The 16,891-nt window shown below is 43.3% G+C and overlaps 1 protein-coding gene across 1 annotated transcript in view; it reads left to right on the top strand.

Moving 5' to 3' along the window:
- LANCL3 (LanC like 3) overlaps positions 1 to 15,033 on the top strand; it is a 45,635-nt gene extending 30,602 nt beyond the window's left edge. The window contains 4 exon segments of the mRNA XM_006015656.3: positions 4,662 to 4,785; positions 5,785 to 5,982; positions 9,054 to 9,261; positions 14,167 to 15,033. Coding sequence (XP_006015718.1) covers positions 4,662 to 4,785; positions 5,785 to 5,982; positions 9,054 to 9,261; positions 14,167 to 14,326 — 690 coding nt within the window. The 3' untranslated portion in view covers positions 14,327 to 15,033.
- Positions 15,034 to 16,891: the final 1,858 nt, after the last annotated feature.

The following is a 16,891-nucleotide window of genomic DNA, read 5'->3' as shown; positions in this document are numbered from 1 at the left end:
AGCAGGAAATAATCGCATGCATACTTTTAATTTATTTTCCTAAAGAAAGGTTAGTTCTCATTGGCTTTTATAATTCGATAATTCTGTTTGCTAATTGGGAACATGTTATGTCTATGTACATTTATATAAACAGTGATGTTGCTTAATTTACATTTATTCACTTTCTTCATTTTTAATCTGTTAGAAAATGGTGGATGGAGAATTTTTACCAAAATGGCTAACATTTTTATTCATGATTGGTGTCAAGCTGGACTTAGATAGCAATTGGAATTCATTTAATGTGAATAAAACATCATTTTAAAATAGCTGCTGATTAAATAAAGCTATTGGAAATGTACTAGAGGTATAAAATATAAAGATTATTGAACCATATTTCTGATTAAAACTGATTTACTAAACAAGGTGTTATCTGTAGTTAGTTAACTGAATTGATTGCTACTCTTTAGCGGGAACAATGCCCTTCAAGATTTTAGAACTAATAACTCTTATCCTTTTAAACTTGATTTTTATTTTGAGATAGGAAGAGAGAAAACACACTTTCTTGTATTTTCACCTTCCACTCTGTCTAGCTTGAATAAAGTAGTTATTAAATTCAATTAGTTGAATAAACTAAAATGAAAAAAAATACTCTCTGCATCTAGAAAAGAAGCTACTGCTGTCAAAAGCAGCTAGAGCACTTCAATAAACTCTGGTTCTAGGTGCTGAGCTAATACCTTTCCCCAGTTCAGTGATTTTACTTTATTTAACATGTTGACTTCAAATGTGGACTGCTTGGGGAAAAAAATCAATATAATTATTTTATGCCCTACATAACATTCATGTTTCAAGTTTAATTTAAAACATTTAATTTTGCAAAGAAAGTATTATTTAATTTAAAATAAAAATCCTATATTAATATATATTTTTCCATTTGAAAAAAAAACCTATTTTTTTTCTACCCTGGAATGCATTATCTAGGTTGTCTTATGGGAAATATAAATTTACATGCGTCAGCAAACCATTTTAAACACCAGTTCGTATGTTTTTAATTAATTTTGTGTTTTGTAAAAATGACTGTTGAATAAGTCCATGCAGCTATCCAAACAAAGTAAAGAATCTGTAGCTTCTAAATGAAAGTGTTGAAAGGGGAAGATTTGTGGAATTTGTAACTCCTGTGTCTGTTAAAAGACTTGGATAGAGGTCATAGGGGTGTTTGTGTTGAGAGACTACACTTGGTGGTAGTATTGGTCACAGACATTATTTTCGTTATCTTTATTTCTTCCAAGTAGTGTCAGATGGGTTAGCTTGCGTTTGAAAGTCATCATCTGCACTGTCCTACTTTTGTATCCTAATAATGAGTGTTTGCAGCTGCCTGCATGTATATAGCCCCTTGTGAGCCCACCGAGGGTTGGTGTCCTTCTTTGTTCCTGCTACCCAACCCACTATGCTCCCTCTCTGCTTCACATCCCACCACGAGGGGGAAGTGGTTCAGTCTGGGGGTGTTATTTTGCCCTGAAGGCATTGCTGTCTGCTGCAAGTGCAACCCAAGAGACAGCAGGTACCAACTAGAGCTTGGGAGAGTGGGGAGAAAGAAGAAAAACAGAACATGGTTTGGTTTAGTATGCATTAAATGGAAACTACAATAAGGAGGCTGACTGATCTCATTTCCAAAATATTGTATTCTTTAAGTACCCTTTGCAAGACTGTGGGTAGGAGGACCTACGCAATGCATAGTTAGCCTGACCTAAATTTGTTTATACTGGGTAAATTCACTAACTTCTTTACAGAGTGCAGATTTAGAGGATCAGACATAAACACAGCTACAAAGCAGTATAATAACAAATCAGAAAAGAGTGTGGTGTTCTCTACTTCACTAATAGTACAGCTGACTGGCTTAGGATGTAAGCCCTTGCTGCCAATTCAGTAACACTTAAGTGATTAGGTCCAATGATTAATGAAAAATCAAGGCCTGCAGAGCTGTGTCATCTGGCCCACAGGACTCCTGGAGGGGCTGGGAATTTGGGGGCAGGGCGGGAATGAGCTACAGAGCCCCACTGGGGATGTGTTAGCAGCAGAGCACACGCAAGGAATGCCTTAAATCCTGCAGCTGTCTCCTGCCGCTGCTTGCCCAGTCACCAGAGTGGGTTCAGATGTGACCTGTGAGGAGAGCTCTAATCTGGATCTGGCCGGGGAGGCCAAACCAGTTTGATACCTTTGTTTGATTAATCCTTTATTTGGTCTCAAGCAAGGTTCAACATTGAAAACTAAAGATTCTAGCCTTTTCTTTCTTTCTTTTATCAAGAGAAATAACATAAACTATCTTCATTTCTTTTGCATGGCTTTTGTAGAACATTGCCTGCACACTTGATTCAGAAGGCTTTCTTTAAACGTGAGGAGGTCATTTGGAGTCCTAGGGAAACGTAATGTAAACACTATTTTTTCAGGAAATTGAAAAGAAAATATTTGGAAGTTATTATTAATTTTTTTGCCTGTTACTACTTCTGTCAGGGTTGGTTATGTCCTGTGTTTGTTTTTCTGTCCCCTCTTGCCATTCTTCTCTTCAAATTCTCATCCTACATGAGGGGAAAGGAATTGTGCATAAAATGCTTTTCTTATGCATGGTTACAAAACAAGGCAAAGTCAGAATACTAATTATTGTAATGATCCAAGCAATTAAAAATGCCTGTAAACAAACCTCTCAGCTTCCTTTGTGTTGGTCAGCTACTTACATATGCCACTGATAAAGAGGAGACTGCTAATGTTAATCTAATATAAAACAGAATAATTGGTAAACATATTTTCCTTTTAATGCTGTATGGTAGACCATTGTTCAGTCAATTATTTATTTATAGTGAGTTGTTGATTATGAGTTATTTATTTAACCCTTTTAGCCCATTCATGTTGATGAAGCACTGCAAATATGGCTAGTCCCTAAGAACCTTGTACACATTGCACTTTGAGCTGCTTAAATGTTGACTGGTGTTAATGCTAGCTTGAGTTTGGAGCTTTTGGACTTTAAGGCTAAAAACCTTTTCCAGCTGTCCCCCACCTGCACAGATTTGAGTTGCCACTGCAGGGGTGGTGAGCAAGGACAGACTTCTGTCCTTGTTCTAGGTGGGGGGGTGTAAGAGATGGATTATGGGGAATGGGAACATGAAGCTGGGAGGTAGAGAGTTGATGGGATTGGGGTGGGTTATGTAAAGGGAGGTAAAAAGGAAATGGGGGTGGGGAAAGGGTGGGGAAATGAAGGAAGTCAGCTACTGAAAGATGAAATAAAAAGTAAAAAAAACGTAAAAAGAAACAAAGAAAAAGTAAATTAAAGAAGATCTCATGTTTTAATAGATTGGGATTTGGGATTGAAGTGTGAGGGGTGCAAATTGTGCTTTCTGGGTATCTGGGAAGTAGGAGCAGAGAGAAAAAGGGGCTTTGGGGAGACCCACTGTCCCTGCCTTGTGAAGGAAGCCCCAGATCATGGGGATCCAATCCAGCCCCCTTTTTTGTTCCTCCCCAACCCCCCTAGACCCTACTCATGAACCCATCCATGCCCTACAAACTGTCTAGCTGACATGCTCTGCAGGCTGTTTGCATGGGGTTGCACACCCTCAGGGGCTGGGGGTCACACCTACGGGGGCAAGAGGGGAAGTTGGCTTGGTGCCAGAACCTCCCCCTGGGCAGTAAAGTTCAGGGGGTGAAACGTTTGCCCACACAGGAGAGGAGAGTCGGGGAGGGGGAGGTGCTGCATCCTGGGATGCTGGAGGACTTCAACTTGGGTGGCTCATCTGTGAGGAGTGGTCACAGCTTAAAGGAAAGTGAGCTGGGTAACATGGATCAGAGATAAAACTGCCCTGCAGTGGCGTCACTAAGACACCTAAAATGTGTTTAAAACTAATTTCAGATGTGAATGTGTGGAAAATCCAGGGGTTAGGAGCTCCAGGAGTTGCCTAAAATGAATGTGTAACAGGGCCCTAACTGTCTTCATGAGGTTACCTTTCACTTCACTTTCAGTAGTGGTTCCCCACAAGGGGTCCACCAGACATGTAAATGTCTTAAGCTGTTTCATAAACCAAGTATCTAATATACCAAGAGTTTATCTTCAGCATAAGGATGAAACCAACAAGAAAATTTAAGACTCCTCCCTCAAATTTAATACCCTTCTCCTTTCGTGTCGCTGAAAAAGGTTCTTTCACGTTGTTCCCTGAACCTAGCAAAGCCTGTCAATATTCAGCTAGTAAACCCCCTCTCTTCTTCTTAAAATTAATTTCTTCTACAAGTCTCTATGTTTCTTTGTTGCTTAGTATTCTCATACCTTCCTATCCTTGAACTGCTGTTTTGCATTTCATTTTCTGCACATAGAACACATCTCCCTTAGACTGTGATAACATTGGAAGAGGGAAAGTGTCTCTTTCAGTGAGTCAATATCAGTAACTCCAATCCCATTCCAGTCTATGAATGTTGACCTTGACTTTGGGGTAGGATTTATTCCGTGGCATGAGAAACATTGTGTAAACCTACCACAAAATATAAATAATTGTTAATATTAATGGTGTATATTATAGCATGTACAAAAGAAATTAATTAAGGCAATGCTCTAATTTGGGTGTCAATGAAAACAGAAAGAGCCTTTTATAATACTTAAAAGGAAAATTTATAGCAACTTGTCTGTTTTCGGTGTTTCTGTTTAGGTATTAACCCCAGTGCAGATCAGATCTATTTGCCAAGCTATATTAGAATCAGGGAAGCAGTATGCAGTGAAGAGGAGGAAACCGTTCCCACTCATGTACTCTTATTATGGAACAGAATACCTTGGTGAGTAGAACGCACTAACCAATTTATAACAAAGGATTGCATAGATACCAAAGTTATTATTTCAGAAATAAGATGATAAATACTGATGTGTAGATGCAGACAATATGTAGTGTTTGTTTTCCTTTACTCGCAAATGATCATACAGATAGGTCTGACTTTTGTTTAGACGTCTCTGTAGGGGACACACAGAGGGAGCATGGGGCGGGGCACATGCCCCCCCGACAGGGCTGTCCCCGCTGCCAGTGCTGCCCGCAGGAGCTTGCCAGCTCTGGCCCCACCACTGATACTAATAGCGGCGTCCGCAGGAGTTTACCAGCTCTGGCCCCACCGCTAATGCTGCCAGCAGCATCTTTGGATGCTCACCAGCTCTGGCCCTGCCACTGATGCCACCGGCAGCTTCTGTGGGTGCCCCTGCACACTCAGGAGGAACTCATCACCCATGGACATGTATAGACTTGTGGTATGTGTGCTATGTTAAATGAAATGCAGTGATTAGAGCATTTCTAGTTATGTACCCCACATGCTCATACAAACTCTAATATTTCCTTTCTGTGAAAAACCTATGAGGGGAGTAAGCTTTCTGAAGTTCTCCCCATTAGGCTGAGACTTTCTCTTTTCTAGTGGTGGAATTCATGTATGGAATAATGTATATTGGTGGAATAATATATTCATGAAACAGTAGAGCAATCTGTTGCTTACACAGGCTAGATCTGTAAAAGAAAGTGTGTTTAATGTTCACTGTTCTCAAATGTTGCAATCACTTCTCAGTGGATTTAGGTGAACTCATACAGAGTTATCCTTATATTTAGGAATACAAAAGATAAATGGTAAAAAAATCTTAATGTCTTCCATTTGTAATAACCTGCCTAAAAACAGCATTATAACCTGCCTAGACAAGACAGAACAAATCCTGGGAAATGAGTTTTGATAAAAAGATGCACTGTGATGGATAGCCGAACAAATAGAGCTCTCTTATTTTATCGTTGTTGTTCTTTACAGGCGCAGCTCATGGACTTTCATCTATCCTTCAGATGCTGCTGTCCTATTATGAGTACCTCCAGCCTCCAGATCAGGAGCTTATATGGCAGAGTGTTGACTTCCTTATGGAGCAAGAACAGAACTGCAACTGGCCTCCTGAACTGGGAGAGACAATTGAGCGGGAGAATGAACTTGTCCACTGGTGTCATGGAGCTCCAGGTTCAGTTCAGAATGATGTTGTGAAATATCCAGATGTTACCACATCTCTCTCTCTCTCTGTTATCTCTGTATGATTTCATTGAGAAAAATGAGCTGGGGTCAGATTGTACTGATTTTATATTTTATGTGAATCAGCAAATTATTCATGGGGTTTTTTCCTGATTAAGAATTTGTGTTTGTAGGAAAAGCAGATCAGGCAAGGAGGAAAGCTCCCAAGAGTTCTTTGCAGTTCTACAAATAGCATGGCAATTCAGTGAAACAGTATATTACTAGGGCTGTGCGAAATTTCGACGGGTGTTTTGTTTTGAAGCTGTTTCAACATGCTTCAAGCTCGAAACAGCAAAATGTAAATGAAACAAAAGGCTTTGAAATGAAACAAGGGCACTCAAAACGTTCTGAAAGTTTCAAAGCATTTTGAGTTTTGAAGCTGGGCTTCCTGCAGCTAAACAGAAACTAAGGAGAGGGAGGGGGAAGGGGGGGGAAGGACTTATCTGATATTGACATCTAGCTCCTTGTTCAATCCCTGAGCTCTCTGATCATTTCCCCAGCTCTTCCCCGGGGGGGTGCGGGCCCCTGATCTGCACATGGTGTTTCAGCAGGCTGCCTCTGAAACTGCAGTGGCAACCTGCTGAAACCCAGTGCACAGATCCGGGGGCCTGTGACCCCTGGAAAGAGCTGGGGAAATTATCACAGAGCTGGGGAATCAAACCAGGAATTGCGGGAGCAAACCGGAAGCTGGGGGAATGTTCAGGTCCCTGAACCAGGTCAAACTAATGCACTGCTTCTTCTGGTAAAGCACATTTTTTTTAATGTCTGCAAAGCCACCTTACTGTCTTGAGTTGCGTGGCTTCCAAAATTGGTACAGGGTCAGCAATCTTTTCCAGCTGCAGGCTGAAATGACTAACTCCAGGGCAGGGGTGAGTGGATGGGTGTTAGATCCCAGATACTGCTTGTCTCTGTGGTGGCACATGGAAAGCGCCCACAGCTAAACCCCACCACTGCCAAATGCTGCTGAAGCCCTTGTATGCAGACTGGATCTAGTGGTTCTGCAGGCCAGATCCAGTTTATGGGCCACAGATTGCCAATCTCTGCTATAGATGAGGCACAAAACAAGTTCTGGCTGATTGGATTGGGAAGGTTTATGGAAAAGGACCCAAACAGATAAACCTAGAATTTTCGAGTGGGCTTGCAAAAGAGCCCTTTGTATCTTCCTCTTAAACAAAGCCTGTTTCTGTCTGTTGTTGTTTCACAGACCTGGCAGTATGACTTTTATTTTAAATGGGGAAGCAGTGTGTACCAGAAAGATGCTTTTGCTGGTTCTCTGTTACATTTAACTGCCATGGTGGGAAAAGAGAATCTTCAATTTAAGATTAGTGAAGCAAAGCCGATGTATCCTACATTGGGTTCCAACCCATGTTCTAGTAGGCTTTGCTTGTGATATTACATAAGTTGCTCTTTTGTCAAGCCCATAACTTGTTTTGAACTCTTCTTAGTTTCTTAGCATAAAATTACAAAACTACAGCAAAACTGACAGTGTTGCAGTACCAATCTATTTTGTTCACTTAACTTTTTTCTTGGAAAGAAAGAAAATTGCCTTCTCTGGCAGGTTAGCCACTGACCAGAACTGTCCTTTTATCCATCGCCTTGTTAGTACTTCTGGTATTGCAAACCTCAGTGGCGTTTCAAACAGTCCCAATTTTTTAAAACAAAACAGCCTACTGGATGAACATTTCTTGCTTATTCCTTAAAGGTGAATGATTTTTCTAGAGCAGTATATATTTTGACATGTACAGTGGGCAATAGATAATCCCACGTTAAGTGACAGATTTATAGCCTGCTATCTTGCAGTGCAGTGCATCAGAGCTAGAAATGGATGTTTTACACTGCTGTTGGAAAGCATGTACTTTCCGGTGAGAGACAGCACTTTCTTTGAACCTAACAAAATGCAAAGTATTAAGATCTTAATGTTTATAAGGAAATTGCTTCTTCCCAGGGAGCCCTTTATATTGGGTCATTCAGTAGTCACATGTTGAATACAGCTACCTCAGTAAATCATTTATACCACAACACTTATATATTATGGGTAGGCCCTGTGTCACAGATAAGCTATTCTGAAAAAAAATTAACTTGTGTTGGGTTTTTTTTTAATACTTATGCCTATATTTTGTTTGATTTTTTTCTAAGTTAGGTTTCTTTAGTTACCCACAACACAGCTGTACCATGCTGAGATTGAAATTTAAGCTAATCAAATCAAATCACCAATAAAAATTATCCAAAACGTTTTGGAGTGTAGAAAGAGGGTTTCTCACTAATTTGACCAGCATTTCAGGATTTTTTTTGGCTACAATAACTTGTAGCGTGTCTCACTAGAGAAGTGGATAGTTTCTATTTGTAGAATAGTTCTCTAGTTTCTATTTGTAGAAACATGAGCAGCTGGGTCTTGAACCTGTCACTGGTACAAGACCTATGACTTTGATCAGTGTAATTTGGTGTGTTTTGGTTGGGGGGAAGAGTTCGTGGGAATTCAAAATTGGTGAAATAAAGAGAATTTATTGTGGTGGGCCTTTTGAAAAGCAAAAGCGCAGCTGTCACTAAGCTATTTGAGGTTTGTGAATGTTAGAATAAGCCCTGGAATGATAGGGACAATTAATCAGATAGCAGGTGACTGTCAAAGGCTCATAATAAATGCATCATATCTCTCTCAGTTTATCAGGTAACTACCCTCCCCCTCCAATATGCGTACATGCATGAATACGTAAATATATATGAATATTCTTATACAGGGGTCAGCCACCTTTTGCTGCTGTGGGCTGCTTTTGGAATCTGACTCCTGCCACAGGCTTCAAGCATCCACCTCCTGCAGATGCCAGCTGCCTGTGCTTCCCCTCTGTACTGATTCCCATCCCTTCTGTGGCAAGAGTAAGCACAGGTGTGGCAGAGGAATAGGCTCCACTGCGGATTGCTGTGCCATATCAGACAGTGCTGACACCCCAGTTCTTATGTATTGAAAATATGGTGTTTTACCAGCTAGACTGTACTTATGAAAACCTAACCTCTCTACTGTTTTCTAGGCATTGCTTATCTGTTTGCCAAAGCTTACCTGGTTTCCAAGAAGCCCCAGTATCTGGACACTTGTATCTGCTGTGGGGAACTAACATGGCAGAAGGGCCTATTGAAGAAGGGACCTGGAATTTGCCACGGAGTGGCTGGTAGCGCTTATGTGTTCTTACTCCTGTACAGGCTTACTGGAAACTCTAAATACATCTATAGAGCACAAAGGTTAGTGTTCTTATTTCACAGCAATACCTCGCTCAATACATTATTCAGATATATTATGATAAGCATCTTGGGGAAACTGAAACAGGACGTACACAACCCTTCATAGTCACTGGCCCAAATCCCTTCATATAGCTTAAAACCATGAATATCAAAAGCAATTCTAGCTGCAGCTATAGCTTAGCAAGCTGCTGGTTTCATTACATTGACTGTTCAATTTCTTCATCAGCGATCTTGATGTTGGGGTGGAAAGCAACCTGTTTAAATTCGCTGATGACACCAAAATTTGGGGGGAGGTGAGCACGCTAGCAGGGAGAGAGAGATTGCAGAAGGATCTGGATAGGTTACAGGGGTGGGCAAACAGGAACAGGATGTGTTTCAATACGGACAAGTGCAGGGTGCTGCATTTGGGTAGTAGGAACCAGCGGCACACTTATACGATGGGGAACTCCCTACTTGAGAGCACGGAGGCGGAAAGGGATCTTGGTGTCGTTATTGACTCCAAGATGAGCATGGGCCGACAATGTGAGGTCATGGTTGGCAGGGCTAACCGGACCTTGTCGTGCATCCACAGGTGCATCTCGAGTAGAGCCAGGGAGGTGATCCTCCCCCTCTATGCGACGCTGGTCAGGCCGCAGCTGGAGTATTGTGTCCAGTTCTGTGCGCCCCATTTCAGGAGGGATGTGGACAACATGGAGAGGGTCCAGAGGAGGGCCACCCGCATGATCCGGGGACAACAGGGCAGACCCTACAGTGAGAGACTGCGGGACTTGAACCTATTCAGCCTCCACAAGAGAAGGCTGAGGGGGGACCTGGTGACCGTCTATAAACTCACTAGGGGGAACCAGAAGGGTTTGGGGGAGACGCTGTTTCCCCTAGCCCCCGCTGGCATAACAAGGAGTAATGGGCACAAGTTGATGGAGAGGAGGTACAGATTGGACATCCGAAAAAACTACTTCACAGTTAGGGCGGCTAGGAGCTGGAACCAACTTCCAAGGGAGGTGGTGCTGGCCCCTACCCTGGGGATCTTTAAGAAGAGGCTGGATACCTACCTGGCTGGACTCATTTGAGTCCCGTTTTTTGTTTAGGGTTCTTTTGTTGTTCTCCCGCCCTGGCGGGGGGTCGGGCTAGAAGATCTATTAGGTCCCTTCCGACCCTAAAACTGTGAAACTATGAAATGACTTTTTTTTAAAGGTTTTTAGAGTATTTGGCATGTGGTAGAAGTGAAACCAAGCCTGGATCTTTGGCATATATATGGCACACACAGGCCTAACATACTTCCATCAATTTTACATTCATATAGGTTCACTTACTTTAATGGAGTCACTTCTAGTTTACACTGGGCACATGTACACAAGATGTTTACTGGAGAGCTGCCTAATTAGCTCCACAGTAAAGTCTCAGGCTAGGGGCAGACATTCAAAAACCTGAAGCCTGAATTGATTCAATCTTTGCAGGTTAGTCTAACCTGCCTAGATTGAACCAGTTTGCAACTGTACAGATATTCCCTCTGGACTGAGGAAATGCAGGCATATGCTGGCAGCCACTCAGTCCAAGAGCTGGGGCAGGGTGAGGGCTCTAGAGCATGCCTTCGGCTGCAGGAAAGCTGTGCTGGCCGGTGTGGCCAAGCCCAGCAGTAGCCTGAAGTGAACTGGCCAGGGAGGGGGTTTAATTCCCCTCTCCCTGTCCCATGGACCCAAACTGGAGTCTGCCAGCACGCCCCTCTCACTGCAGTAGTGGCAGGGGTGCAGCCACATGCTGGCCAGCAGGGCCCTCTGAGTCATAGGGGGCAGTGAGGTGGATTAGTCTCTTCTCCTCCCCCTCGGCTCCTGGGGGACCTCAGTGGGGTCTGCCCACCCCAACTGCCACCGCTTGCTCCCTGCATGGGGCAAGCAGTAGGATACGTCCCCTCCTTCCCCCTCCACCAGATGACGGAGGGAAACGCCCTCCCTGCCCCCACCACCTAAGGGGCCATGCTGGCTTGGCTCTGGTCACACCCCTGCCCTGTCACTGGAGCGGCAAGGGGCAGCAACCACGATGGGGGCAGCAGCCCCTGCCATGGTGTTTGGGGAGCATGAGCCTCTTTCCAGCAGGGGGGCCAGGAGCAGAGGGTCAGAGCTTCTGCAGGGGGCGAGTGTTGGCCAGGAGGCTAGGAAGCTTCCTGGCAGGGGGGACTAGCCCTACCCAGCACCGCCACCACCACTCCACTTACACAGTCTGCGGCAGTTTTCCCCACCCTGCAGCATGGCCCCCCTGCCAGGAAGAGGCTTGCCCTCTGGGGCACCATGACAGGGGGTGCTCTCCCCATCACAGTCACCCCTCCCCCCCCCCCCCACCACCACTGCAACAGCAGGGCCGGGGAGGGGCCAGAGCCTAGCCTGTATGGCACCTTAGGCAGGGGGCAGGGAGGTCAGCTCCTTCTAGCATCTGGTGGAGAGGGCAGGAGGGGGTTTATCCCACTGCTTGCCCCACGCACGGAGCAAGTGGCAGCGGTTGGGGTGGGCCAACCCTGCTGCAGTCCCCCAGGGGCAGAGTGGGGCAAAAACTCCCCTCCTTGCCCCTTCACCTAACGGGCCCTGCCGACTAGGCTCTGACTTGCCCCCATACTGCCACTGGAGTGGGGAGTGACCATGACAGGGCAGCAGCCCCTGTCATGGTGTCCAAGAGCACATGCCTCTTGCTGGCGGGGCGGGGAGGAGGAGGAGAAGGAGGGGTGCTGTGCTGTGTGGTGGGGAAAGCTGCCACAGACTGTGCAGGGTGACAGGTGGTGGCACGAGTCTATGGCCCCTTCTGAGCCCTGGTACCACCATGCGCCCTGTGCAGTCTGTGGCAGCTCTGACCCCTGCTTGCAGCAAGTGGCTCATGCTCTCCAGTCACCATGGGAGAGGCTGCTGCCCGTCAGGGCTCTGCCCATTCACGGCTCCAGCAGCAGAGCAGGGGCATGACTAGAGCCCAGCCAACAGGACCCCTTAGGCAAGGGGGCAGGGAGGGAGGTAATTCCCCCCTCCCTCCAGCATCTCGTGGAGAGGACAGGAGGGGGCTTATCCTGCCACTTGCCCCATGCAGGGAGTGAGTGGTGGCAGTAGTCAGGATGGGCAGACCCTGCTGTGGTCCCCAGGGGCAGAGGTGGTGGGAGGAAATAACCCCCCTTCCTTCCCCCTCATGTGAGGTGGCCATGGCAGCTAGTGTCTGACTGTGCTCCTGCCGCTGCAGCAGTGAGGGGGGAGCACACAGCAGACCCTGACTTGGGTCCGTGGGACAGGGAGTGGGGAATTAAACCCTCTCCCTGGCCAGTTCAGGCTACTGCCAATGCTGGTGGGACAGGGGAGGGAGGGAGGGAGCGGAGGAAATGAACATTTTTTCTGCTCCCTTCTGGGGCCAGCGTCTAGCCAGGCTCCCACCCCTCCCTGTCCATGCTCTTGTTAGGGAGCAGAGGGGGCAAGGCCAGCCTTCCTCCACTGGAGCAGAGGACACATCCCAGAGAGCATGCTGGGATGCTGGAGGCCTCTGGTTTAACTTAAACCAGGAAGGGGTCTTGGACAGAAGTTGCATAAACTGGTTTGAGCTCAGCCAGTTAAGTCTGATACTACATTCAACCAGATTTATCTCAAACCCATTTTGGCCATTTTGAAACTGGTTTATGTGCATTGAACTTATGTTCTGTTACATGTTTAAACCAGTTTCTGATCACTTAAACTGGTTAATGTGTAGTGTGTGTCCCTAGCCTCAATGTCTACATGTTCAGCCCTGTTAGACTGCAAACTAATTAACTCTGCTGCAGGTTGGTACTTGTAAATACAAGTACTATCCTACAGCAGTTCTTACGGTGCAGCAATGCACATGTAGAGGCTGCCAGGCTGCCTAATGGCTAGCCCTGCACTGAAGGAGCCTCATGCCCCATCCAGCTCAATGTGCTGCAGTGCCAGATACACGTTCAAATGCTGCGCCTGGGGGCAATAAACTCCAGCGCAACATGCACTGGAGTTTATTGCTCCGTGCTAATCACACATGTAGATATACCCAGTGGAAGCAAGAGGAAGAATCCTACATGGGATTCTGTCAGGCTGCAATTATTCTTTGATTTAGATATTTTTTTCTGATTTATCCCAGCTGTTGTAAAGGAAAATACTGAATGTGTTTCTTTCCACTTTCCTCTGTGAAAGAGGAAATGACTCAATATTCCTAGTGATATATTTTCATCCTGTTCATTCGGCAGTATTTTGAGAGCTTTTCATCTACTTAACCATATCTCTGCTACAGGATTTGTTACATCAATCTGAAAAACCTTGTTTTAATGAATCAGGCTGGATGTTGTGAAACAAAGACCAAAACCAAAATGTTGTTTTTTAAAAAAGAATCTTATTTCTAGAATTATTAATGTCACACAGACATCAGAAACATATGGATCTCTGAAGAGTGTTGAACATGTTCTCACAGTAGTGTAACTGCATGGGTGACTGGGACATGAGCCCCAAGTGCTGATTTAGGGGAGGGCTCAGTAACAGAGCCACCGCTGCTGCTGGCCCAGCTGCTGCAGCCACCCTTACCTTCGGTGCCTCCCCAAGGGCAGAACCCTGTGACACAGTGATTTCCAACCTTTCTTCATTAACAGACCTCTAAAAAATTTTGAATGGGGATATGGACCTCTTTGGAAATTTTGAATGGAGGTCCCTTTGAATTGTAAGTGTGGGTATTCACATACTTTTGATTGATCACTGTCATCTTTCACAGACCCCTCCAGAGACCACAGATTGAAAGCCACTGCTCTAACAAATGGGCAGAGAAATCTGTCAGTGTTCTACATATTGAACCATGTTTTCTAATGACAAATGTGCAGATGCAGAGGGAATACCGTAAGATCAATTGATTAACAAAGACTTCCTTTTTTTTTCCTTTTCTGTTTCTTAGGTTTGCAGAGTTCTTATTTACAGAAGAATTTAAGGCTGGCTCCCGGGCATTAGAAAGCATATACAGTCTGTACGAAGGCTACTCAGGGACTGTGTGTTTCCTGATTGACTTGCTGCAGCCCAATCAAGCCGAGTTCCCTCTCTTCAGTATATTTGTCTAGAGAAGACAGCTCTCCAGTGCCACATTGGAACAGCCAAGCAGAGGGCACCTGTAGTTTCACTTATCTGTCTTGAAAGGCTATTTGCAAACAAGCCACATTCAGTGGTGCCACTAATGTGAGCCTTAATGTTGCCAGCGTCAGGTGAAAACCTAAATATACTGGGGTTTGGGGAGGGAAGTCTGGGGTAAAAAAAAAAAATTAACAGTGTATTGACAAATGGGGGGAATGAAACAGTTTTTCCAAACTGAAAGGAGAGAGACCACCAGTACTAAGAAGTAAAACCTGCTAATTATTCAAATGAGAGTGAAGGAGACATTTCCAGTCTTTAATGTGGTGGTGAGTTAGGAAAAACAAGATGGAAATCTGACTTGTTGAGATATGGAAAATAAATAAAATGATTTTAATCCAAAAGGTTTAAAGAGAGTCTCATAAAAAGAAGTCATTACAAAACTACATGCTGCTAGGTGAGGAAAGGTCACTGAAATGTGTAAAGGCAAAATCTGTATTTTCTTAATAGAACCAGCTTCACTAGTACTAGAACTACATTTAGTAGTGGTATTATATTTTGAAATCTTTTTGCTTTCATATGCACATCCTTGTCCAGTATTCCCATTGCCCTTGGGGGGGTTTCACATGTGTAAATGAGAGCTGAATCTAACCCTTCCTTTCAGAACTAAGGTGAGGAACACTGCATGACCACCATGCAATAGCAGTACTGCTTTGGATGGGAATCTTCTCTTTTACAAAGAAGATAAATAGAAGCCACGTAGAAGACAAATCAGTACTTTTTGTAGCAAGGTATAGGAATCAGGCAATTTCCTCACATTATAACATGCTCTGAGATAAATACTACTTTTTGCCAGATATATTAAAAAAATTTAAATATGTATTTCTTATAGCAGCATTATTTGAATAAGAGCATGCATATATGGAAACTGAAAGAAATAGTGATAAAATGACTTCCTGATGAAAATGATATACTGCAAACTAGTTGAATTCTGGCATTTATAAAATACCAAGCAGTAACTTAGGAGAAGGGTGATACAATGCTTAAAGTAAAACTCTTTCTTTTTTGGCTTAACAAAGTTATTTCCCATGTTACAAGGATACCACAAATGCACTGTATGTGCCCAAGTGGTTTGTAGCTTTTGAGATTTAAGGTCAATACAACAAAGCTACACTAACACTAATATGCATAAGAAGAAATTGCATCTTCTATTTTACATTATAAGCATACACTATTTGAAAACTAAAGAAAATGCAGATATACAGATTTTTAAAAATTCTATAGCAGCAAATACTTGTATGTAAAATATATTTCGCTATTATTTACCTTTACTAAATTTGGACTACAGTAATAGTGTCAAATTTAAAGTGGCAGTAGAAAGACTGGTAGATTTTAGATCATAACCCATAACTCAGAGTCAGCAAAGTAACATATGTGTACCACCCAGTCCCAGCGCTCTGCCTACTAACTTTCCTCATGCTTTGTCAACTGGAGAAGATACAGCTTTTATTTCTTACAGCCCATTCCCTTAAAGATGTCCATTGACTTAAAGGGATATTGTATAAGGCCACAGAATGGAGCTGGCTCTTGTAAACCTTACATATACTAGTAGAGTCAACCCATTCATATGCCTAGTGCCATTGATTTAATGACTTGTATAAGTTAGGTTGCAGAATCAACTCCTTCGTATTTAACGTTGCTGTGTAGTGCTTAATTATTTCTCCCCTGAAGTAGCTGGCTTTCACTAAAGCATTTAATTGGTAAATAAAACAAATCATTTCTGTACCAATTCAAGTACATTGGATGAAAGGTGTTATTCAGATGTTATAGTTATTTGAGATGAAAGGCCTCACTTAAAGGGATTACTATTACTTGCTTCATTCTTGTGGGCGGAGAAATTGTACATCTCACAGGTACATATACCCATTGTATTGAATCCTCAGGTCAGACTGAGTACTCTGTAAGAAAGATTAATAGGATTTGTCATGTCATCATCCAAAATGTGCCCAAGATCATTTATCTCAGATCTGTGGGCAGTTGGCCATCAAGATACTCTGATTATTATTTAGGTTGCATCCTGAGTTTTGAATAGGGAATAGATTTTTTTTTTTTTTTTTTTTTTTAATTAGTACCGTTCTTACTTATGTTTCAGGAAGGTGAAATTTTTGGTGCACACCTTTGTCCCTGTTACTTGGTATCATTTAACTCCAAATTTACATTGTCTGAAATAATCATTTAGTTATAGCTCAAAGTTACTAGTTATCTGTGTCAAGTTTTTAGAGAGCTGCTCTAACTGCATTTTATTTTATGCTGCAAAACAATCTTGGAAAGATGTTTTTAAAAAAAAAAAAAGGAAGGTAGATTTTTGCTGTTATCTGGACTCAGGGCTGTTTTAATTCTGCAAATATTAACAACAACAACAACATTATTTACAATGCAAACAGAACAAAACAGTCTGTGTTTTGATAAATACACAGTACCAAGGCACCCAATTCAGTCCAGAGCAAGAACTTAACAGCATATTAATTATCACATTTTAATCTTTTCTCTTTAATCTT

Source organism: Alligator sinensis, unplaced genomic scaffold, assembly GCF_000455745.1.
Source record: "Alligator sinensis unplaced genomic scaffold, ASM45574v1 scaffold243_1, whole genome shotgun sequence".
In the NCBI taxonomy this organism is placed as follows: domain Eukaryota; kingdom Metazoa; phylum Chordata; order Crocodylia; family Alligatoridae; genus Alligator; species Alligator sinensis.
Note: the sequence above shows the minus strand (reverse complement) of the source record. Positions and strands in the feature narration are given on the sequence as shown.